Source organism: Bolinopsis microptera, chromosome 13, assembly GCF_026151205.1.
Source record: "Bolinopsis microptera isolate Bmic1 chromosome 13, MBARI_Bmic_1.0, whole genome shotgun sequence".
In the NCBI taxonomy this organism is placed as follows: Eukaryota; Metazoa; Ctenophora; class Tentaculata; order Lobata; family Bolinopsidae; genus Bolinopsis; species Bolinopsis microptera.
The window spans coordinates 5,491,556-5,515,085 of record NC_087084.1 but is presented as its reverse complement, the minus strand read 5'-3'; the positions used below and the strand labels follow the sequence as shown (position 1 = coordinate 5,515,085).

The 23,530-nt window shown below is 39.1% G+C and overlaps 2 protein-coding genes across 14 annotated transcripts in view; both read left to right on the top strand.

Moving 5' to 3' along the window:
* Window positions 1-9,333, top strand: part of LOC134825030 (RNA binding protein fox-1 homolog 1-like) — an 89,332-nt gene extending 79,999 nt beyond the window's left edge. For 3 of the 13 annotated variants that reach the window (XM_063837102.1, XM_063837106.1, XM_063837097.1), the window contains 7 exons: window positions 211-277; window positions 394-526; window positions 750-894; window positions 1,363-1,515; window positions 3,153-3,377; window positions 3,643-3,697; window positions 7,054-9,333. In XM_063837102.1, coding sequence (XP_063693172.1) covers window positions 211-277; window positions 394-526; window positions 750-894; window positions 1,363-1,515; window positions 3,153-3,377; window positions 3,643-3,693 — 774 coding nt within the window. In that variant the 3' untranslated portion in view covers window positions 3,694-3,697; window positions 7,054-9,333. Of the gene's footprint in view, window positions 1-210; window positions 278-393; window positions 527-749; window positions 895-1,362; window positions 1,516-3,152; window positions 3,378-3,642; window positions 3,698-4,156; window positions 4,250-6,002 lie in introns of all 13 variants that reach the window. The other 10 variants (XM_063837101.1, XM_063837105.1, XM_063837096.1 and 7 more) reach the window with 6 other exon arrangements.
* A 10,819-nt stretch (window positions 9,334-20,152) lies between these two features.
* LOC134824888 (MFS-type transporter SLC18B1-like) lies at window positions 20,153-23,003 on the top strand. Its single transcript, XM_063836871.1, has 5 exons — window positions 20,153-20,190; window positions 20,545-21,302; window positions 21,570-21,893; window positions 22,096-22,228; window positions 22,569-23,003. The coding sequence occupies exons 1-5, from the start codon at window positions 20,178-20,180 to the stop codon at window positions 22,703-22,705; spliced, it is 1,365 nt and encodes a 454-aa protein (XP_063692941.1). The 5' UTR covers window positions 20,153-20,177; the 3' UTR covers window positions 22,706-23,003.
* The last annotated feature ends 527 nt before the right edge of the window (window positions 23,004-23,530 follow it).

The following is a 23,530-nucleotide window of genomic DNA, read 5'->3' as shown; positions in this document are numbered from 1 at the left end:
GTCATACGATATCTCTAACAGCCTCGACCAACAAGTTGTAATTTCTCTGTAGCGCGCGGTGACATGCCAACACAGAAACTACTACGCAGTGCGCATAAGCGCACAGTTTTTGAAAACTTTCCTTATTGAACCACGATGTATTGTAGCTAAGATAGCGCCACCGTCAACTCTCAGGGGGATTATAGAACTTAACACCACTCTAATTTCCAGGTTAATTGGGCTACACCTAGAGCTACTAAATCAGTCAACAGAGCACCATTCCTTGTTTCACCCAGCTGTAAGTGACCATTTTTCGGGATCTTTTAAATCTTTTGATATCTCCCTTATCTAACTCAATGTAATGATCATTCGGTATCTTTTCCGGTATCTTTATCTAACAACCTGTATTTACAGTGACCTACCCAGCAGCATTGAGAGCCCGTGCTGCGTTCCTGACCCCAGCCCAAGCCTCCACTTACCAGCGACTTGCTGCAGCTAGAAACAGCTTCTTAGAACTTGCTGCCGCCAGGAATCATCCTTTCGCTAGGTTTGTTTTTTCTCCACTACCACTTTGCAAAGTAGAACAATACACCGTTTCGTTCTGTATAAGTTCTTATTTCTATCGCTTTTTTCCCGTTTGACTAGAAAACTGATTTGAAAACCCATTCGTGTTGGTTACTGTGCTTGGTAGTGATGATTTTACAAATTATCACAACTAAGGACAGTAAACAGCACCCTGGTGTGAACTTCAAGTTTATCCTCATATAAAGCCACCACAGATCCCTAGCCATTGCAGACGCCACCCAGCTACAAGACCCTTACTTCGCAGCCGCACTCGCTGCCGCTAACACTAACGCAGTACAGTCGGTTCCGGGCGCCCAGTCTGTTAACGATCTCGCTAATGTGGCTGGAGGAGTGAGTTTAAACTTATTATTTCTGAAACTTATTAAAAACTTATTATTTCTGATGTTTTTATAGTGAACAGTCGCTATGGTGAAGTTCCGTGCTAAGCTCGACATCTTAATTCCCTTCTTGTACTCGTTCAGTTGGTTCTTCCAATGTTGAGTGCCAAATGTTCTTAGTTAGGAGTGTTATACAGGTTTAAACTAGTTCTATTGCGTTCTTTGACTTATTCCATTGTTAAGCTACGTTACAACATGTTACGTATTTGTCTCGATGTATCAGGAGTTTAAAATTTAGTGTCACGTTCTTTTTAACATCTTGCTAAGTCGTGTAAATATGACAGGCCCGTTCTATTGTTTAACTTAAAAACTTGAATTTCCCACACTCTTTTTACACTTTGACACTTGATAGATTTCTTTAGACCACAGAAGTGTCAAGTTCTTAGTTCAAACAATGTCCCTAACCCCCTCTTTCCCCTAGCAAGCAGCAGCAGCCGCCGCCTTCAACCCCCGCTTCTCGTCACCATACGCCACCGCGGCTGCAACGCAACAGCTCGCCGCACAGCAACAGACAGCCTTCTCCTTCGAGGATCAGTTGCTAGGATACCAGACCCTTCCCATAACCAGTATACCGGTAAGTTACCTGTGTGAAATACATTCAGTTTTACCTGCGATTGTAATTTAACGCAGATTATCGTGGTATCATATTTATGTCAGAATGCAATGATTTACGGGTAATGGCATTTGTGAAATGTGTGCTATCATGCTGCCGTTTTCTCAGAAAAGGCAGTAAGTCCATATTTGCCATTTTGAGATATTTCGACTTTTGCGTTTATGGTTTTTTCTCCGCTTACTTTTTGCGTAAGATCGAAAGTAAACACGTTGAGTTATCAATAATTAGTCAAATTTTAATTTGTCAAAAAAATTAAAGCTTTGAGCCGTCCATAAGCTTAGATATAACCATTTTTATGCCAAATAATCGAAATTATTTTTCATACTGGATGGACTTATTGCCTTTTCTGAAAAAACGTGGACTTACTTCCTTTTCTGAGAAAAATCTCTGTTCAATATTTTTCTGAGAAGGAAGTAAGTCCAAGCTTTTTACTAAATTTTTGAGGTTGGGATCTATGTATTTTGGATTATATTGTAAAATATAAACAATTAGGTAAATCTAAATTGCTCCATATCATATAATAAATGTTTTTGAATAATAGTATGCCCTTATTTAGGCAAACTCGCCAATTTTGAACGATTTCAGTGCATTAAATGATATCTTATCGATATTTTGATGAAAATGAACTTGATCTAAAAGATATACCTAAACTAAACATTCTCTGCGATTATAACAGCTCAATAACTGCTCCAATGTTTATGTTTTGCGACTAAAATACATCCGGCGTTTTTGAAAATCGGCCACTAATTTTTTTTGAGGCCTAAATGAAAATTTTGATCACTTACGTAAGGTTGAAATGTAATTATACATCGATTCTGAAAATTTCAATCGAAAATACCAATCGGCAGTAAAGTTATGTTCTTTTTGGGAAATCGCTTTCTAAAATTCCGTTTTTAACATGCTTTTATAGGAAGTAAGTCCAGCTACTTCTTCCTATCACAGATAATTTATCTCAGAAAAGGCAGTAAGTCCACGGAATTACTTCCTTATCTCAGAAAATTTTCAAGATTTTCTCAGAAAAGGCAGTAAGTCCGGACTTACGTCCTTCTCTCAGAAAATAATTGGCCAAAACCGAACATAATGTTTCTCAACTGGGACTTACTTCCTTAGGATTTGCATGCAACAATGTTTCTATACATTAATATGTAGCTCATGTTGTAGAGAATTTTCTACTGAAAATTTTGATACCAATATTGTCATATTTTGAAAATTTGGACATACTGCCTTTTCTGAGAAAACGGCAGTATGGCCCGTGCTAATTATAGACGCCTGATTACAGCTGGTTTTTAATTCGGTTTGCTTTTGCATCTATGTTGCAGCTAGTTGTTCAGCACTGAGATTTGTACTTGTGTAGCACTTCATACACGACCCTAATGATCTGACTAACATTCTCAACACGGAGTGTTCAAGTTTTAAAATGGCCACCAGCCAGCCGACATGGCCTCCCGCATCATCTCTCAGTACGGCCCATAATGGGTGGCACATAATAGGTGGCACATATTGGGTGGCACATAATGGCATAATAACTGACACGTTACCGTGACAACTGGTGCGTTGTTGCCATAGCAACTGTCTCCGCATTACACCCCCATCTCCAGACGGCATTACAACCAGCACAAGACCAACGCGCACAGCCGGGACTAATGGGTGACCCATGGCAGGCCGCGGCTCAGGCTGGACAAGAACAGCAGGCTGCGGCAGGAATGCCCGGTATGCAGAACGATCAAGACTACATCTGGACCACCCTGATACCCCAGCAGCAGGCAGCCGCCGTGATGCGGCAACACTTAGAACTTGCACAGCACCAGAGCATCGTCAACCCAGTAAGTTACTAAAACAACCCCACTGCTATGACTTACAGTTGACTGACACGTGACAGACACTAGCCCATCACTAGCTGACTGACTGACCGCCCAAGTTGTGGGGTATTCTCATTTCCCAACTTTCTGATTCGTGTTAGTGCTGTGCTGTTTGGAGCACTGTGATATAATATAAAGCACGCTATTGATGTACTGCTGTTTGTATCGTCAATAATCACCCGATGACGTCATCAAATCACCCTGATCATCACGTGTCCTCTAATTTCAGGTTAGCAGAGCGCTTGGAGTAGCAGCGAGTTACAGATATTACCCCTACTAATCAGGTGAGCAGCACTGTCTGCATGTGGTTACCATGGTTACTGTCTTGCGTTACCATGGCAACCTCCGCCACCCGAGCAATATAACCAAATACTTGTTTTTTTCCTCCATGTTGAAACTGTTAATTTTATTTATATCTCAGAAATCGTAATTTTGAAATGAATGTATTGGTAACTTCTTGAGGCTTCATTACATAGTTACATTGGTTGGGGGACGCACTTTTTACCCCTCGAAATTCTCACCGTGTTTTACCCTTAAGTGGTTAAAATTGGGTTTATATTTTGGGGATGAGGTTCCGGTTAAGGGTTTGGTGCGTTTGTGTCCTTCGGGTTGGGTTCTTTGTTTTAACTTCTGATGCGGGGAGAATACCGTGAGATTAATTTCAGGAGGTAAAAAGTCGGGCGCCCCATTCGTTACATATATCCGAAAACCCGTGAGAGAGTGTAACTCAACTCAAATTGTAGATATCGGCCCACACCCGAGTATAAACACTCACTCGATGACGTCACTTTCTGTTGAGGTGACGTCACTGAAATTTGATGACGTCACCGGTTTAGGTGAGCTGGCACGAGAGTACTTGGTTTGCCACATAATAGTATGCGTGTGCGTGGTCGTCGTTGTCGTCTCCCCGGCAGCAGCGGCCCGAAAACACCCAGCAACCTTTGGCTTGTTCATGTGTTAGGCTATGGTATTATTGAGACCCCAATAACATGCATGTTGATTATCGGCTGATTGATGTCCTAGTTCCGACACCTCCCCCTCCCTCTGAAAAAAACCACATCTCGTGCATTGTGTCCCTGCTGCTATGGTAACCATATATCCCTCGTCATAATCAGTAAACAATTACTGGAACATGCCTGATTAGTGTACTTTATATCATTATATCGTCAATCTGATGACGTCACTTTATCCTCATGGAGATCTGCCGAGCTTGTCGCTGTTTGAATTAAATTTACTCCTTCACAAACCCCACATTTTCTCTAAGTGTGCCGTAAATCTATTCGAGCGATGAGAGATTTCTACAAAAACATGTATATTTGAATGTACCAGCATATTATCTCATCCATATTTTCTGTATATTTAAGCTTGAAGCAGCATACATCAGTCGCATTTCACTGTTCAGCCCCGGGAAACTATTTGTAAAATTGTGTGAATTTTGGCACATGCATATGCAGACTTCTGCATGATACCAATGTGAAAACCAAGCCAAATCAGATATTTGAAGTTTGGCGAGTGTCGACAAAAGACTCACTTTTGTTTTTCAAGAAAAATCCGTCAAGTAGAAAATCTGGCAACGACCCCAAGGTGTAATATTAGTACGACCTATGGAGGAAATTGCCCGATTTTTTGCTTACATCAAACGAAACTTCATGATCTTCCTCCTTAAATAATTTTTGCTCGCAAAAAAAGGATGCTAAAATTGTGAGTTATTTCCCGTGGCTGGTAAGTGAAGGTGCAGGGTTCCCATCCATATTGCTACTTGAGAATGAAATGAGAATTATTTTTCGTTTGGCTGGTATTTGGGGCTACCTTACTCGTCCGATTTTATCAGGCTTGATATTCGATTTATGATTTGTCGTTTTTCTCCAAACTGATATTATTCGGGCATCTGCGATTGAGAAATTCGTTGAAGCGCATGAGAAAGAGCTAGGGATGATCTAGACTACAAGTGAGGGGTTGTGCTTAGTTGTTTTATGTTGCTGTGACGTCACGTGACTTTGTTCACTGCTAACTATCTTATATGGAACAATCAGATTCTTTATCTGCGAGATAAAAATCCTGGTTTTACCTTATATGGTAATTGGCAGAGTCCCAAGGAATTTTTCGTGCTGTAACATAAAAACGGTTTGTCGCCACCTTCCGCTTGTAGCCAAGTTTATTGCATGGGTAGAATCACAAAATACATGTTCATGGGCTGACATTATTATAGTACATTTTTTATTAAATTACTCAGCGTTTATACTAGTGTTGTTGAAAGAAAATATCTATTAAGATCCCAATTAATCATCGTATAGGAGGTGACTCTGAAAGATAAGTTGGGATCAAAGTTTACAGTTGGAAAATATATAATGGTCGAACCGCTCACAATTCAAGTTTTGTCTGAGAATGAAACGTGCTTTTACTGCTGAATGAAAAGGAGCGGCATTGCATTTGGAATCGTTCATGGATGTAGAAAATATTTTAACCTAAAAAATGTTGCTTTTGGCCCTGTGCCCTTTCAACACTAAACGGTCTGTAAACTATAATATTGCATGATGTACGCATGAACAGCTAATAACCGCCCCGTTAAAAGGAATCTCATCTGACCAGGTAACAGCTACAATATGACGTCACCAACACCTTGCGTTACGTCACGCCTCGTCTCGTAGCGCCACCATAGCAACCATGACGCGCTTCCCTAGCAACCAATCCGCTAGAACGTGCTGCGAGAATGTGAACAATTACAAACGTTATTATGAATATCATAGATATTATCGAATATTGATTTCAAGGATCAGATTTTTAACGCTTGTAAATATAGTTGAGTTATTGAAAACACGCTCATGTTCCCCATTGGTTACAAAAATGTGCATGTTCAGCCGTACCTTCTTTAAAATCCAAATTTTTATCCAAAATTCTGTTTAGTATTCTTTAAATATGACTTAAACGTGTCACATATATAGGTGACCTACCTTTGACAGTTTAAGTAAATGTTTGAAATGTTGTAATTTACTTGCGGGCTTTTGTATTGGATGTCATTAAAAGAATTATATTGTGCGGAATTTTTAACCCTTTGCTATGCACGCCGTATAGATATGTGTTGAGTTACGATATTTTTACCTTAATTTTTGCGGACCACTTTTTGTTTGTAAATGTTAAGACGGGCATATTACGGCCCGCGTTTCGTACATTTTATCCGACTTTTGCGTAGTTTTTATATTGAAATGGACCTACTTTAAGTACATTGATGTGTTCAAGAAGTTATAATTTGTTAGCTGCGTACAAAGCTTACCAGATACGTAAATACTCTGATTAATTGTACATAGTAAATAGTAATCCTGTAATCATCATCACTAATGATCATGACGTAACAATCATGTGACACCTCAAAAGATCAGAAATTCTTTAGTTAAAGTGTTCCGCTTTTAGTTTCACAAATTCCATAAAGATTAACTGCTAGATTTTCAAACCAAATTGTTGCAAATCTTCCTTACACCAGTGTGTAGAAACTTCCCTTACAAAATGTATCCTTGTGTTTGCTAACCCCTGTCCAACACTTCACCGCACTAATCACAGAGTGAACTATTACCCTGTGTGTTTGTGTCACCAGACCTTATCAAAACATTTCCTTGTGTTCGACTAATCCCTCTCCTTGTTTCAGACGATGACCAAGTTGACTGGCATGCTGCATGAATATAACACGTCTCCCGCCTCGCTCTTACATGTTATGAATGTGATATCATCTTCCAATCATATCTTACAGCAGTCAAGCGCGCTCATAATTATGTATTAATTATGCATGATTGTGCGCAGTTTATTGACTCGTAAGGATCTAATCTTTTATCGATTTTAGAATCGGTTGTTGAGCATGATACTAATTCTGATGAAGACCTGTGTACGTACAATTATATATGCGATTAAATTCTTGCCAAAAACTATTGATGAAAGATATGCTGTCCGCTTTGCTCAAAGGTAATGACACTGTTTCCTTGTGTTTTAAAGACGTCGCATGCTCAACTTTAACAATTGGTATTTTCACCAGTAGTCTTTTCATTATTTTGAATTTTAAGAGCTTTTAAAACATAATCTGTGACTGATTATTAATTATAAGCTTGTTAAATAGTTCGATATAAGCACATTTTTTGTTGAGCTGAGAAATATCACTATCAAGCAGAGGGGAGAGCCGGAACTGGACGATCGTATAGGTTCGGTAATTCGAGCCAATATGTTCGGACACTTGCCCGGTTCACTGCTCTATTGGAATGAGATTTATAGCACATTTTTATGCGCATGAATGTTGATCGTTGCTGATGTTCTAGGTACTTACATGATTACTTCGATGATTGGAAACCAGTCACATTGATGTTTGATAATCAGTCACCTTGGTGTTTGATAATCAGTCACCTTGGTGTTTGACAATCAGTCACCTTGGTGATTGACAACCAGTCACCTTGGTGTTTGACAATCAGTCACCTGGTGTTTGATAATCAGTCACCTTGGTGTTTGATAATCAGTCACCTTGGTGTTTGACAATCAGTCACCTTGGTGTTTGATAATCAGTCACCTTGGTGTTTGATAATCAGTCACCTTGGTGTTTGACAATCAGTCACCTTGGTGTTTGACAACCAGCAATCCTCCAGAACACAAAGGATTTGGCTGGTCACATTCCACCGTGTTCACTGTCAGATTACTGTAAGTTAACTTGTGACTGCTTGTACCAGTTCCATTGAAATAGTATTATTGAATACTGATAGTACTGGTGTCTTGGAAGGAAACCAGGTCTCCGGTAAAATCTACACAATCAACGAATAGCATGTCATGATTATCAGTTCTTAACGATCCCAATTAATTCCCGACACCTCCCGAAGAAATTGGCAACTCGCCAACATTCTCTATCAAATCTCATTCCTCAAGTGAAAAATTCATGCTTAAATTAATTTTAATTAATAATTTTCCCAGATACCCCAGGGGTTAGTCACACGGCATTGTTTACATTTCTTTGTCAAATAAGTTGTCATTTATAAATTCGATTTGAAGCGCTATTTCCGCAGCTCACCTCTTTACAGCTTTACAACATAGATAAAGGTGGTTCACTTTAAATTTAAAAATTTTATTCATGAATACAGATTGTTTGTTAGACATGTTTTAAAGAGAGTATTTATGGAAATAATTGTAATTATAGTAATTATTGATGAGATTCGTTACATTAAAGTTATCAATTAAAATTTGAGGTCCTGATGAGATGCGGGTAAACCGTGAGCTTAAATTAATTGATTAATTGATTGATCAGTTAATTAGTTAGTGACGGTTTTATATACAGTAATAATTTCTTTTGATAACACACTAAGATTAACATTATTAGGGATGCTTAATTACGAGTTCAAGTACGGTTCAAATTTTAAAATAATCGAGGTTATACAGTAGATGTTAGAGTTATATATATATGAGTATAATTATGATGAATTTATGATCATATTTAGTTTCAAATTCTAAGCAGAATCGAAAAATCTTGATGCTGCATATTTCGACCCTTTTTAGTTTGAAGCTATCGTTGATTTAACTTAATCTTCAAATAAGTTAGTTTATCGTACGAGAGGTCGATTGATTGACTGATGAAGCAGCTCAATGTTTTTCGAGTATAAATATTGGTGAAAGTAGATAATTATTGTTATTTTAGACAAACTTGCATTCAACATTGTATATTTTTATAAGCGAGTTTTTATTGGAATTATGTTCAGCCTGATATCCACGATCCAGTCCACTAAAATGTTAACTTGTGTTTGAGGTTGGACATTTCAGTTTGCAAAATTTGGGTGGATATTAGGCTGATTCGTTAACAATTCTTTGTAAATAATGTTATTCGTTGTTTGGTCCCAATGGTTTGTTTCCGAACAGCAAATATCTTTGAATAATACAATTCTCTTCAATTTAGAATTTTAAAGGAATTTGTTTTATTTGTCTATCCCTTTTGATTCTTAAGATAAATAAATTGAAAATCGTATTTTGCAGTAAATTATATTTATCTGTATAATCGATCTTGACGGATGATACTCGTCCCCAGAAAACCGTACCGGCTAGGGGATATCTCCAAAAGTAAAAGAGCTATCGCGGTATCCGGTTTTAGCAAAATGTTCAATGTTCGTCTCTTAAAATAAAACAGCCCCTTGCTCCCCAGGAGCAAAATTGGGGACCATGTACACTGTAGATTTTGATTTATTCCAAAATGTTTTATTTCGGGCCGAATAAAAGTGCACAACTTTGCAGATTCCTGTTCTCTGATTTGCTGAATTGCGTCACGTGTCATGTGCTTTCGCGCCACCGCAAGGGCTCTGGAAGACGCGATCACCTCTGGATGCTGATTTATCACTCGACTGACCCTTGACTTGTATCACGTCGTGACCCCCAATCCCCATTGTCGTTTCATTATAAAAATGGCTACGATATACAGCCCCACATGACTCGTGCGCTGCCCGGCCTATACTAGGTCTACGATTGACATACGTTGCATTGCATGCCACTTTTCGCGCGCGAAGCGCGCGCCGCCGAAGGCGAAACATGTATCAAGTCTACGACTATACAACGTAGTGTAGATTTATGACCCACCTTGTCCATTGTTTATTACCTGAGGACCCCAGGCTATTATGTTCATTAACATATAGATTTGGCGGAATGACAGGCTGAGCGCGGCCCAGTAAATTGTTTATGGCCGGACTAGCCTGCTGCGCGCTACCTTTGACCTCGTAGCACTTGTCTCGGGCCATTTCGGGAAAAAAGCGGCGCGCGCTACTTCGCTCGAAGAAATTTAGACGAGTAACATCCGTCAATAACCTATTAAGACGCGCGCCAATTTCGACTCGCGATCGTCGCGGACGGCCCCGGCGGTTTTTTATTTTACAGCGGTTTTTTATTTTTCTTTATATTTGAAACTTGTAGCGCGATGCACTACTGGGTCGCGCGCGCATCAAATAACGCTTCTCGCAACCTTCGGTAGATCGGCGAAATGCACCACTGTGCCTCACCGAGCTGCGAAGGATTGACATCGTGAATCAAATTTGAAACAAATATGAAATATTTTACCAGTTAACAACGTATGCTATGGACAACGGTTGTACCTTGGCATTGCATTGTTGATATGTATTATATTGGAAGGTTTTCATCAATTTTCAGAATGATCTCATTCAAGGAACCAAAAATATAACAAAATACCAATAAGCTAGGACGATGCATTGTATTGTATTTGTATAATTTTGGTCGAAAATATTACATTTTTAGAACAAGCTTGTTTTGGATCCTTGGGTGCGCCAGATACGATACAGAATATCATGATTAGAATATGCAATCTGGATGCCCGATGATCATCTGAACAGAGTCGTAAATGTTGGCCGTTGGGGGTAGCCGCTCATAAAGGCGGCTTACAAATATATTTTGTAGTGGTTTCCCACCTACGAGTGAAATCACCGGTAGGTGTAGAACACACTTCTCTACATATATCTCGCTGAAGTATTTCCTTGTGTTTGACATGAACTGTAATATGGTCTTATTATTATTTCATAACTATTCCAAATTTTGCGGTAATTGGATCAATATGAAAAACCGAAAGTTTACAATATCAAATATTGATACGATATAACGCTACATGCTTAGGTGGCATTTCAGAATCATAAGTATTGTAACTAAACAATAAAACTAGCTGGTGATACACACTACCTGGCTCGTAGGACTAACCCTCTCTACAGCTAGTATACTATAACTAGTATATATATAATAGTGCCTTGGCACAGAGTGGCTTAGAGTTAGGGTTGGGGACAATCAGTCACCTTGGTGTTTGACAACCAGCAATCCTCCAGAACACAAAGGATTTGGCTGGTCACATTCCACCGTGTTCACTGTCAGATTACTGTAAGTTAACTTGTGACTGCTTGTACCAGTTCCATTGAAATAGTATTATTGAATACTGATAGTACTGGTGTCTTGGAAGGAAACCAGGTCTCCGGTAAAATCTACACAATCAACGAATAGCATGTCATGATTATCAGTTCTTAACGATCCCAATTAATTCCCGACACCTCCCGAAGAAATTGGCAACTCGCCAACATTCTCTATCAAATCTCATTCCTCAAGTGAAAAATTCATGCTTAAATTAATTTTAATTAATAATTTTCCCAGATACCCCAGGGGTTAGTCACACGGCATTGTTTACATTTCTTTGTCAAATAAGTTGTCATTTATAAATTCGATTTGAAGCGCTATTTCCGCAGCTCACCTCTTTACAGCTTTACAACATAGATAAAGGTGGTTCACTTTAAATTTAAAAATTTTATTCATGAATACAGATTGTTTGTTAGACATGTTTTAAAGAGAGTATTTATGGAAATAATTGTAATTATAGTAATTATTGATGAGATTCGTTACATTAAAGTTATCAATTAAAATTTGAGGTCCTGATGAGATGCGGGTAAACCGTGAGCTTAAATTAATTGATTAATTGATTGATCAGTTAATTAGTTAGTGACGGTTTTATATACAGTAATAATTTCTTTTGATAACACACTAAGATTAACATTATTAGGGATGCTTAATTACGAGTTCAAGTACGGTTCAAATTTTAAAATAATCGAGGTTATACAGTAGATGTTAGAGTTATATATATATGAGTATAATTATGATGAATTTATGATCATATTTAGTTTCAAATTCTAAGCAGAATCGAAAAATCTTGATGCTGCATATTTCGACCCTTTTTAGTTTGAAGCTATCGTTGATTTAACTTAATCTTCAAATAAGTTAGTTTATCGTACGAGAGGTCGATTGATTGACTGATGAAGCAGCTCAATGTTTTTCGAGTATAAATATTGGTGAAAGTAGATAATTATTGTTATTTTAGACAAACTTGCATTCAACATTGTATATTTTTATAAGCGAGTTTTTATTGGAATTATGTTCAGCCTGATATCCACGATCCAGTCCACTAAAATGTTAACTTGTGTTTGAGGTTGGACATTTCAGTTTGCAAAATTTGGGTGGATATTAGGCTGATTCGTTAACAATTCTTTGTAAATAATGTTATTCGTTGTTTGGTCCCAATGGTTTGTTTCCGAACAGCAAATATCTTTGAATAATACAATTCTCTTCAATTTAGAATTTTAAAGGAATTTGTTTTATTTGTCTATCCCTTTTGATTCTTAAGATAAATAAATTGAAAATCGTATTTTGCAGTAAATTATATTTATCTGTATAATCGATCTTGACGGATGATACTCGTCCCCAGAAAACCGTACCGGCTAGGGGATATCTCCAAAAGTAAAAGAGCTATCGCGGTATCCGGTTTTAGCAAAATGTTCAATGTTCGTCTCTTAAAATAAAACAGCCCCTTGCTCCCCAGGAGCAAAATTGGGGACCATGTACACTGTAGATTTTGATTTATTCCAAAATGTTTTATTTCGGGCCGAATAAAAGTGCACAACTTTGCAGATTCCTGTTCTCTGATTTGCTGAATTGCGTCACGTGTCATGTGCTTTCGCGCCACCGCAAGGGCTCTGGAAGACGCGATCACCTCTGGATGCTGATTTATCACTCGACTGACCCTTGACTTGTATCACGTCGTGACCCCCAATCCCCATTGTCGTTTCATTATAAAAATGGCTACGATATACAGCCCCACATGACTCGTGCGCTGCCCGGCCTATACTAGGTCTACGATTGACATACGTTGCATGCCACTTTTCGCGCGCGAAGCGCGCGCCACCGAAGGCGAAACATGTATCAAGTCTATGACTATACAACGTAGTGTAGATTTATGACCCACCTTGTCCATTGTTTATTACCTGAGGACCCCAGGCTATTATGTTCATTAACATATAGATTTGGCGGAATGACAGGCTGAGCGCGGCCCAGTAAATTGTTTATGGCCGGACTAGCCTGCTGCGCGCTACCTTTGACCTCGTAGCACTTGTCTCGGGCCATTTCGGGAAAAAAGCGGCGCGCGCTACTTCGCTCGAAGAAATTTAGACGAGTAACATCCGTCAATAACCTATTAAGACGCGCGCCAATTTCGACTCGCGATCGTCGCGGACGGCCCCGGCGGTTTTTTATTTTACAGCGGTTTTTTATTTTTCTTTATATTTGAAACTTGTAGCGCGATGCACTACTGGGTCGCGCGCGCATCAAATAATGCTTCTCGCAACCTTCGGTAGATCGGCGAAATGCACCACTGTGCCTCACCGAGCTGCGAAGGATTGACATCGTGAATCAAATTTGAAACAAATATGAAATATTTTACCAGTTAACAACGTATGCTATGGACAACGGTTGTACCTTGGCATTGCATTGTTGATATGTATTATATTGGAAGGTTTTCATCAATTTTCAGAATGATCTCATTCAAGGAACCAAAAATATAACAAAATACCAATAAGCTAGGACGATGCATTGTATTGTATTTGTATAATTTTGGTCGAAAATATTACATTTTTAGAACAAGCTTGTTTTGGATCCTTGGGTGCGCCAGATACGATACAGAATATCATGATTAGAATATGCAATCTGGATGCCCGATGATCATCTGAACAGAGTCGTAAATGTTGGCCGTTGGGGGTAGCCGCTCATAAAGGCGGCTTACAAATATATTTTGTAGTGGTTTCCCACCTACGAGTGAAATCACCGGTAGGTGTAGAACACACTTCTCTACATATATCTCGCTGAAGTATTTCCTTGTGTTTGACATGAACTGTAATATGGTCTTATTATTATTTCATAACTATTCCAAATTTTGCGGTAATTGGATCAATATGAAAAACCGAAAGTTTACAATATCAAATATTGATACGATATAACGCTACATGCTTAGGTGGCATTTCAGAATCATAAGTATTGTAACTAAACAATAAAACTAGCTGGTGATACACACTACCTGGCTCGTAGGACTAACCCTCTCTACAGCTAGTATACTATAACTAGTATATATATAATAGTGCCTTGGCACAGAGTGGCTTAGAGTTAGGGTTAACGAAAAGGAGATAAGCACGTACCTCAGGCCATCCCAGGGACAAAAGGATTCCGCGATTATTTTGGCAAAAAATCGCGGCGCCGCGACAAGCCAAACTAGGCTAAATTGCGGCTAATTCGCGGTGCAGGGAATTTCTTAATCACGGCATATTCGTTGACGGATGTCTAAATTTCTTCGAAGTAGCGCTCGCCGCTTTCTTCTCGAATTAATTGACGATGTCAATTCATTGCAGCTCGGCGCGGCACAGTAGCGCATTTCGCCGATCTAGCTGTGAGAAGCCTCATTGAGTGCGCGGCGCGGCACAGTAACGCATCGCGCTACAATTCTCGAAATGACAAGTGCTACGAAGTATAGCGCGCGCCGGGCCTGATCATTAACAATGATCAACATTGAACATATTCGCGGCAAATATTCGAAAAATCGCCGCAAATTCTCGGCAAAAAATAATGTATTTACAGTGCTTAGTTAGAGTTCATATATTCCTTGACTATTCTATTCGATTGGCTCATGTCCCATGGGCATTGGGCTTGAGGATGTGATCTCATCATATGATCTGATACAGCCACAGGCTGATGGGGGTCCATAACAATAAGAGCTGGCATAACTTTTGACATGATCTGAAATGGAATTCTACGATCTCCTTAACCCAATTCCCATATCCCTATACTACCTAGTATGCCACCTTTATCCCCATCTAATTTGTAATATGTCACCTCTACTCTGCACACCCCTTGAAGCTTACCTCAACCTGGACGACATTCTTTCCCCGGCCCCCTGCGCAGAAAGTGGTAGCGCTACGAACCTTTTAGAAGTCCTAAGCACCTCCCGGGGAAAACCCATGATTGTACACAAAGAAAACTTATTTCAGCAGCGATCTGAACAGAAAAACAACTTTTAGTTACAGATGTAACCTTCACCAGGAATATGTGATCTATGACGATGTTACAGGCTCTACAGAATAACTTCCCAAATGTCAGCGTAAAACGTTGCTTTACCCAATTCAGCCACTCTAACGGGAGCAGTTATATTGTCCTGTTTTTAAACGGCCGACCGTTTACTACACGAAGGTCCAGCCGGTTTGTCTGCAGTCAGTTTAACAAAGCGGTCCATCAAGTACAATAACAATCGTGAAGCGAATCACAAATCACAAATCAATAACGATCAATAGTATTTGACAAACGACGATCAACAGCAACCCTGATTTCACCTACTGTTTGATTTCTTAATCCATCGTATGTCTACTGGTCAACTTTATGTCATCTGGTCAAGTTGTATATGTCTACTGGTCAACTTTATGTCGTCTGGTCAAGTTTCATATGTCGACTACTGGTCAACTTCGATATACGATTTTGGACTACAGGCCAGGGCTCCCCTTCGCAATACGAGCTCGGAAGCGGGATCTCTCGATACAGGAGGTACGTACCGAAAATGACTCGGACCGAACATTTTCTAAGTCAACATTTAAAAAAAGTTTATCTGAAAACCACTTTTGTCCACGTTTCATGCTACCCTGATCATTATGAGCCGAAAATATTTTTCGGTTTTTGAAGTCCGCACGGCGCACATACCCTTCGAGTTCGATACCAAATTTTGGACTCGAGGCTTCCTCTCGGAAGGCAGGCCTCCCCTTTGCAACACGAGCTCAGAAGCGGGAGCTCTTGATACAGGAGGTACGTTTCGAGAGAGTCGGTATTTTTTAATCCGCTTTGAAAGGGTAAGACCGACACCTCGCCTTCATATACCGTCCGTCTTCCCTGAATAAATAAGTAAAGAGCCATTATCCAGTAGCTCTGATCCTGTACCAGGCATATGGGTCTCAGTTATACCCAGCAAGTCCAACTTATACTCAGAGATATTCTCTGATAGCTAGAAAAACTGAATTGAACTACTGGTCAGAGATAATACATTCCATGTCCCAAATGTAAAACCTGTTTTAGAATAATTCGCTGGCTTTTTCTTATTAGAGTCGGAGTCCACATGGGTGATCTGTGGAGAAATAAATCTGCTACAATGACGTGTTCTCCCAACACTCATCTGGGCGCGGGGGTCCCTTAGGCTTTGTCCCGCCACCTTCATACTGGTATCATCCGTCCTTGCAGATGGAACCACACACCTTTTCTTGATGTTACTATGACGTGATGTTTCCGAGTGGGTAGGGTTCACTCACATGACAGTTTAGTAAGTAGCTGTGTATTATGAAGTATAATATTAAGAAGTGTTCGAGCTCTCCGAGAGCTCGAACACTTCTTAACAAATGCCGAGAGCTCAGCTCTCGGCATGTGTTCACATAACGGACGTGAGCCAGGTCCGAAAGGGGCTGGTTCTCGTATCAGCCACTGCGATCAGCCACTGCGATCAGCCACTGCGATACCATATTTTGGACGGTTATAGTTGGGTTAGCTAGTTAGAATACGATGTCGCGGCCCCCTACAATTGTTAATGATATGGTTTAATTATAATCATACATGGTTTGTTATAGCAGATAGCTGTGGTCAGTTTACTACCGCCCTCATCAGATAAACATTTAACGTGTGGCAGTGCAATTGTTTCATAATCTAGCTCAAACTTAGCTTTGAAACGGTTTTCAAGAAAACAACAATTTCAAAGTTTGGCACCGGTAGTCTCTTAATAAGTTTCACGTCTTTGTCTTTTCAGTCTCGACTTAAGCTCATCGCTGCATCGGAGTTTGTTGTCATACCACCACTATTGTGCACCAAAGAAATATATCCATTATATTGGTTCCGATGTAATGAGGGACAGTCTAAACTTCAAAAGTTTGAGAGCTGGAAGATTAAACAATTGGTTAGCTCCTCGAATTTAGCCCTCGGTGCAAGACCGATGATGATGAAACTTCTAGATAATTAAACAATGTAGTTGAGATTTGAATCTAAAGGATTGTGACATTCAGGGCAAATGAACGAGGACTATTGTTATGCAGCTGTTACGTATAGACTCAAAAACGGCTGAATCCCCGCCTAGAAAGAAAACTCATCTCAACGTTTTCTTAGCTATAAATTAGTAATTACTTCGACTTGGCGATTCAAATTTGTTTACTCAACTTAATCCTCTCGAGCAATGAAACATTTCTGTCCGGATTTGCACAGCACATGGAATGTTTAAAGTATCTCCAGAGGTTCTTAGTTGTCGGGGATATGTAAATGTAATGATTGGCTCTTACCAGTAGTTATCGGAGCTGATTGCATTTCCCAAGCTAGCATTTGGCGGCGAAATTCTGAATTTTTGTGAGATAATTTTGGAATTTGGCCGCCAAATTTTTTTGGAGGCCTAAATCAAAAATCCGTTCTCAAAATAAGGTCGAAATGCGATTGCGAGCCGATTCCAAAAATTTCATGCGAAAATTTTGAAAACTGATTGAGTTGTTACAATTTTAATGAAATCAATTCCACGAATATCGCGAACCAAGATACGGGCAATTTATTTCATTTTTTGTGGTATTTTCGCCTTAGTATCCACATTTAAACAGATATAAAGCTATAACTTACAGAGAATATGTAGTTTAGGCTTATCTTTCGTATAAAGTAAATTTCATTCAAAAATATTGATATTTGACCAATTTATGGGACGAAATCTACCAAATTTGGTGCGTATGCCCAAATATGGGCATATGGTTTTTGGCTCATAACTCAATCATTTTTTGTCCAATCTTGATCAAATTTCATATACGAGTTCAGGAGAACACTAGCTACAAGTAGAGCACCATAAACCTTGGATTTGGGCATGTTCAGAGTATTTGGCTAAATTGGGCCTAGTTTGGACCAAATATGGGCGTGGCTGCCCCGCGGGCACCGTTTGGCGGTTGGGGTCCTGGACCCCTCAAAAGTTTGGTCACTGGTCCTAGTTTGTTGGTCAACTGCTATCTCGAAATCAAGTTTCACAAAAAAATATCCATTGCCCCCCCCCCCCCCCCCCCTTAAAAAACGCAAAAAAAACGCCGGTTCTTTAAAAACGCAAAAAAAGGTTTCCCAACCCTGCAACAGAACACTTTTTAATAGTTAGTGATCGGGAAACACTAAAAATTAGACCAGACACGTTTTCATGTTGAAGATTAGGCAATAAACAGGTGGAAGGATGTACGGCTGTGCTTATCCAATGTAGCAATTTTAGTTAGCTACAAGGTTACTTATTTTAATGTACATCCCCAGTTTCTTTCCACCTTTTGTTTATGTTAGTTTAATCTTCAACATGAAAATGTGTCTGAAGGTCTCACAATAAAGTTTCTATTGTTTTCCATTGATCGCTAATTACTGGCAATGAGTGTTCTGCTGGACCCACCCCTCCCAAATTCTTAAAAGATGTACATTGTACATGCCCCCATTTTGGATGCTTAAGAAGGACAACAATTAACAACATTTAAATAATAATTTTTGTTCAGAACCTTGTCCATCACTCCATTAACAATGGACAAACCGCGCATCAACGATCGTGGAGTGCTCATTGGCGAGACGGCGTGTCACGTGGTGCAAGCAGATGCGTTGTGCCGTCACGCAGTGTGGCGTGACGAGTTTTGAGAGTATACCCGGAAGTGGAGAGCTCACTTCTATGTTGCCCCTTAATCGTTGTAAGGGATCCGATTTTCAATAGCCAGTTTAACTGAGTACTATTCTCTGTGATAGACACGCAGTGTGATTTATATTCACGGCAATCGTTTGGAGCGACAACTTAGAAGTTTTTTGTCTGTTGACGTTCACTTTGTATTACTTTTGCATTTAAATATTTCTCCTTTTTAGTTACTCGTTTCCTTTCTACTATACGGTACGCCCTGCCGTTCGTGCTACGTGACTAGAGCTTGACTAGCAAGGCACGCGATATGTCGAGGTTCTGGGATCATTCCCCAGCTGTCCCCAGTTTTTCAGAGTTAATCATCACCTATAGACAGCATGAGAGTAGGCCCTGCCATCTCGAAGTGATAATAATAAATAAAATGTGTCACAGATTAGATTGGCAATTGATCGGTGTAGTTGGTGTTGTACACACTGCACTGATAATATAATCACGTTGTAAAAGCCATTCGGCGTGAAGTGGTTTTATCTTTAGGTTAACCTTAACATCAGGTGGAGCTTTCCTAGCACTGTTTCATTACCTCCCCTTGAGTTATATGAACTATAACAACGTCGGACAATGTCCTAGGCAACACGATTTACCGTAATATCTAGAGGCTGGAACAAGTTTGTCATGTTGGAGGGGACTAGCTCATGAACTATGGTGTTGTCATAATTTCGTTGACATTTTTCGCCAAGTGACCCTTGAAAACATCATATACTAGTAAAGTTTTCTGTGCCTCCGGCAGACCAAGGAGAACCTTTCCGTCGTTAAAGTTCTCATAGTTGTCATATTCTTGACAAAAAGTTCGAAGTAGAAAAATGTTTGAAAAAGATTCAACAGACTTTAACTTGGATGGACCTTAAATGAACGGACTTTATTTGAACGGACATTAAAATGAAAGTTAGGGCCTCCAGCGTTCAATTAATGTCCGTCCAAATAAGGTCCGATAAGGTATATAGCTGGAAGGTAGCTGAGCTTGCTGAGTTTACCTTATTTAAGAGAAACCTTTTTCTTTTTCCATTTGCATGCCACATTTTCTATGTGGCATGCAAATGTATATCCTTGTATATCCTCATCTAAATTGCACCCCTAGTGCTCCCCGTAAAACCGATCAATTAATAGCCTGAAGGGCCCAATTAAATATATTGCGGCTTGATTTCATGTGTCTTGCTAACCATAATTTATTTTACGTAGACATCATTTCATAAAGTTGCGAGATGAACCTTTCACGTGAGTACAATACATTACAACGCTTTCTTATTCTGCTTATCTTGCATTGTTGATTGTATTCTTGTGTAAATTTGTATAATATTTAGATCATGAATATGATGTTGTATCAATATCATTGAAACGTTGAGTAATTCCTTTCCTGATAAGTGCATTTTTCCTTGTCGCATCAAACGGGATCAATACAAATTTACACAAGAATACATTGCAACTGCATGCGACTCATAAACAATATTCCAATCCGGATTTTACATTGTTGACTGTATTTGTACCATGTCCATGTACAAATTGTAAGCTAAGAGTAAGGTAGGTCAATCAATCAAATTTTTATTTTAATACAAGGAGATTTGTTTTCAGAAGAAGAGATTTATTCCAAAGAAAAACACGGTAGTTCGATCAGGAGAGTAATTCTTGTCGTAGTGATGGCTCTCTTCGGTATGACCTACAGCATGTGCAATTCAATACGGTACGGCTTTCTTGCTGACGCCTTTGAACGGCGTCACCTCCCAGGAAAAGTGTTTGGTCTACTTGAAAGCAGCATAATCTTAGGTTTCGTGCTCATGTACCTTTCTAAAGGTACAGAATTAATTATGAAAAGAAAACGACATAGGTTTATTTTTGCAGCAATATTAATTGCATTCACGGCAATTTCCTTATCAACTGGAGTCGTTTATCTTATAGACAACAACTTGCTGATGCTGGTCCTCTCTTTCATTTTGAGAATCTTACAGGGAGCAGCTACCTTCGCTTCTAATCTTCTTCCAGTAGACTTCATTCATGTTCATTTTCCTGAACAATTCGATTTTGTGAACAGTGTCGCACTGATGGGATGCTTTTGTGGACACGGAATCTCTGAGAGTATTGGCTGCTTATTATATGACAGATTTGGATACGTTGTTCCTTTTATATTCGCAGCTTCCCTGACCTTTTTGGCCGCTATTCTTCTCCTCCTCACATTCCCTGACACAGAAACCTACCTCGCCTCACAAGATACTGATAGGTCTGATAACGCAGTCCTCGATTCTTCTGAAAAATCCAACCTTCCATTAACAAAGGCTCTGATCCTTCCTTTGATGGTGATCATGTTGATCAACGCAAATCATGGAGTTCTACAGGTAAACCTTTTATAGTGTTAACATTAAACAGCGTAAACTCCTTTTCCCTAATAAGAGCATTTTTACTTGTCGCAGTAACCGGGATAAATATAATGTTACACAGAATACATTACAACCATGCGACTCATAAACAATACTCCAATCCGGATTTTACATTAAACAGCTAAGCCAATATCATATATTTTATCATGAGAACCAAGATTTCAAGAATCAGGACCAGGATAACAAATCTATTTCTAACAATTTACTTAATTGCACATTTTGCAGGTTTCCGTTACACCGTTTCTTCACGAGAACTTTGGTGTGTCTATATCGTATGCAGGGCGGTGTCTAACGTTCCTTGCAGTAGGAATGGCATCAGGTGGTTTACTTACGGGAGTGCTTCTTCAATCTAAGAAACTCAGCCATTACACGGTCATGGCAATCGGAACAGGTTGTCTCTTTGTGGGATTGAACCTAACGTTTCCTCCGACCTTCATACCATCCCTCTACAAAGTAGCTCCAAAAACTGCATTTCCTGGTGTTTTCCTAGCTGGATTAGGAGATCCTTTAGTCAGTATAACTACCCTTACAGCACTCTATGACTTGCAGGTAGGAGAACATGGTTACTGAAATCTATATACAAGTGTAATATTTGCTCCTGTAGCTCTCACAGTTCACACTATATGAGTATGACAGATCTTGATATGAGATTGTAAATATAATCATGTTTATACATTATATTTCTTGTGAGCAATGCTCTGAAATATATATAATGGATATATATTAAACTGAACTGTTCTCTCTGTTGCAGGAATTGAGAATGGGGCCGCTTACACCAGAGGTAGTGACAAAAATAACTAGTATCTGGCTGATGGGTTATTGTGCTTTCTATTTCGGTGGACCTTTCATTGCTGGATTTCTCACAGACTATCTTTCATTCTCGGGTATGACCATTCAACATTAAAAAGGACAAGGTCGACTTACGAATATCTTTTAATATTTAAGATTTTTTGTAAATTTGTAAACTTGGTCAGTATCAAAGTATCAACAGTATGTAAACCGTCAAAAATAATTGTTATTGTTTGTTGTTACTAATTTGCACGAAAACATGCCAGCGCCCTCCGTACACTAGCGAATTACACTTTCCTGTAAATTACCATATACAATCTAATTCTAAATTCTACATGACTACAATCTACATTCTACATGACTACGATATAATCTACCACCTACCCTCCTGCTACTAGTGCACTATAAATAACACTTATATAATGTTATTTTCAGATTCCTCCCTGATTTTGTCGAGTTTGTGTGTACTGTCTTTAATGATATGTGTCGTTATGAGGACAATGACTGCCCGAATGAGAATAAGAAATAACAGCGAGAAGAGACATTTGTTGCAGGACAATTTAACGGACTAATATTGAAACTATCTACTTTATCAGACAGTAAAAGTCTACTTTCTACTTTATCAGACAGTTAATGATACTGTCAGCTCGTGTAAAATATTATACAATTTTATGGTGTCGGTCTCAGACCCGCCACTGTTTCAAAATTAATTCGGGAAAAACCCAATATTAAATCAATTTGGATTTTGGTATAGAATTGGAATTTCATGGGTCAGAAGTCAGACCCGCCACTGTTTTTATAATTTAATTCTCAATAAGTGCAAACAACTTCGAAGAATTAATATTTTCAACTTCAAGATACGTTTCCTCCGAAAAGTTTTGTCATTAAAAAAATACTACCGGTACTGTCGAAATGGACCTCCTATTCACTATTAAGGGGAGATACACAAAAAACGTTTTTGCTCCGAACATCGGTTTTATTTTATATTATGGTTAAATAGACAAAAAGAATAAGATTGCACACCTACAAAATTTTCTAAAAATAGTCCCTCATCGAGAAAAAATATTTTTTTCTTTTTCGAAAATTTTTAAAATTTGGAGAAGTCTGTCACTGTAATTCATAATTCAAATTGGTAATACTAATACTGATAGTTCGGCCATTTTAATTGACCATTCTTAATGATCTGGCCCGGCGCGCGCTACTTCGTAGCACTTGCCATCGGGCCATTTCGAGCACTTGCCATCGGGCCATTTCGAGAAGAAAGCGGCGCGCGCTACTTCGAAGAAATTTAGACGAGTAACATCCGTCAACCATTTTAAAAGTTTTTTGGCTGATTTTTTTACTGAACATTACGAACACTCCGTACAAGACAACCCTTTAAAGGATTATATAATTGA

Coding starts and splice junctions, on each gene's coding strand:
- LOC134824888 (XM_063836871.1), top strand. Junction 21,894..22,095: donor CAGCACTCTATGACTTGCAG/GTAGGAGAACAT, acceptor TCTCTGTTGCAG/GAATTGAGAATGGGGCCGCT. Junction 22,229..22,568: donor AGACTATCTTTCATTCTCGG/GTATGACCATTC, acceptor TGTTATTTTCAG/ATTCCTCCCTGATTTTGTCG.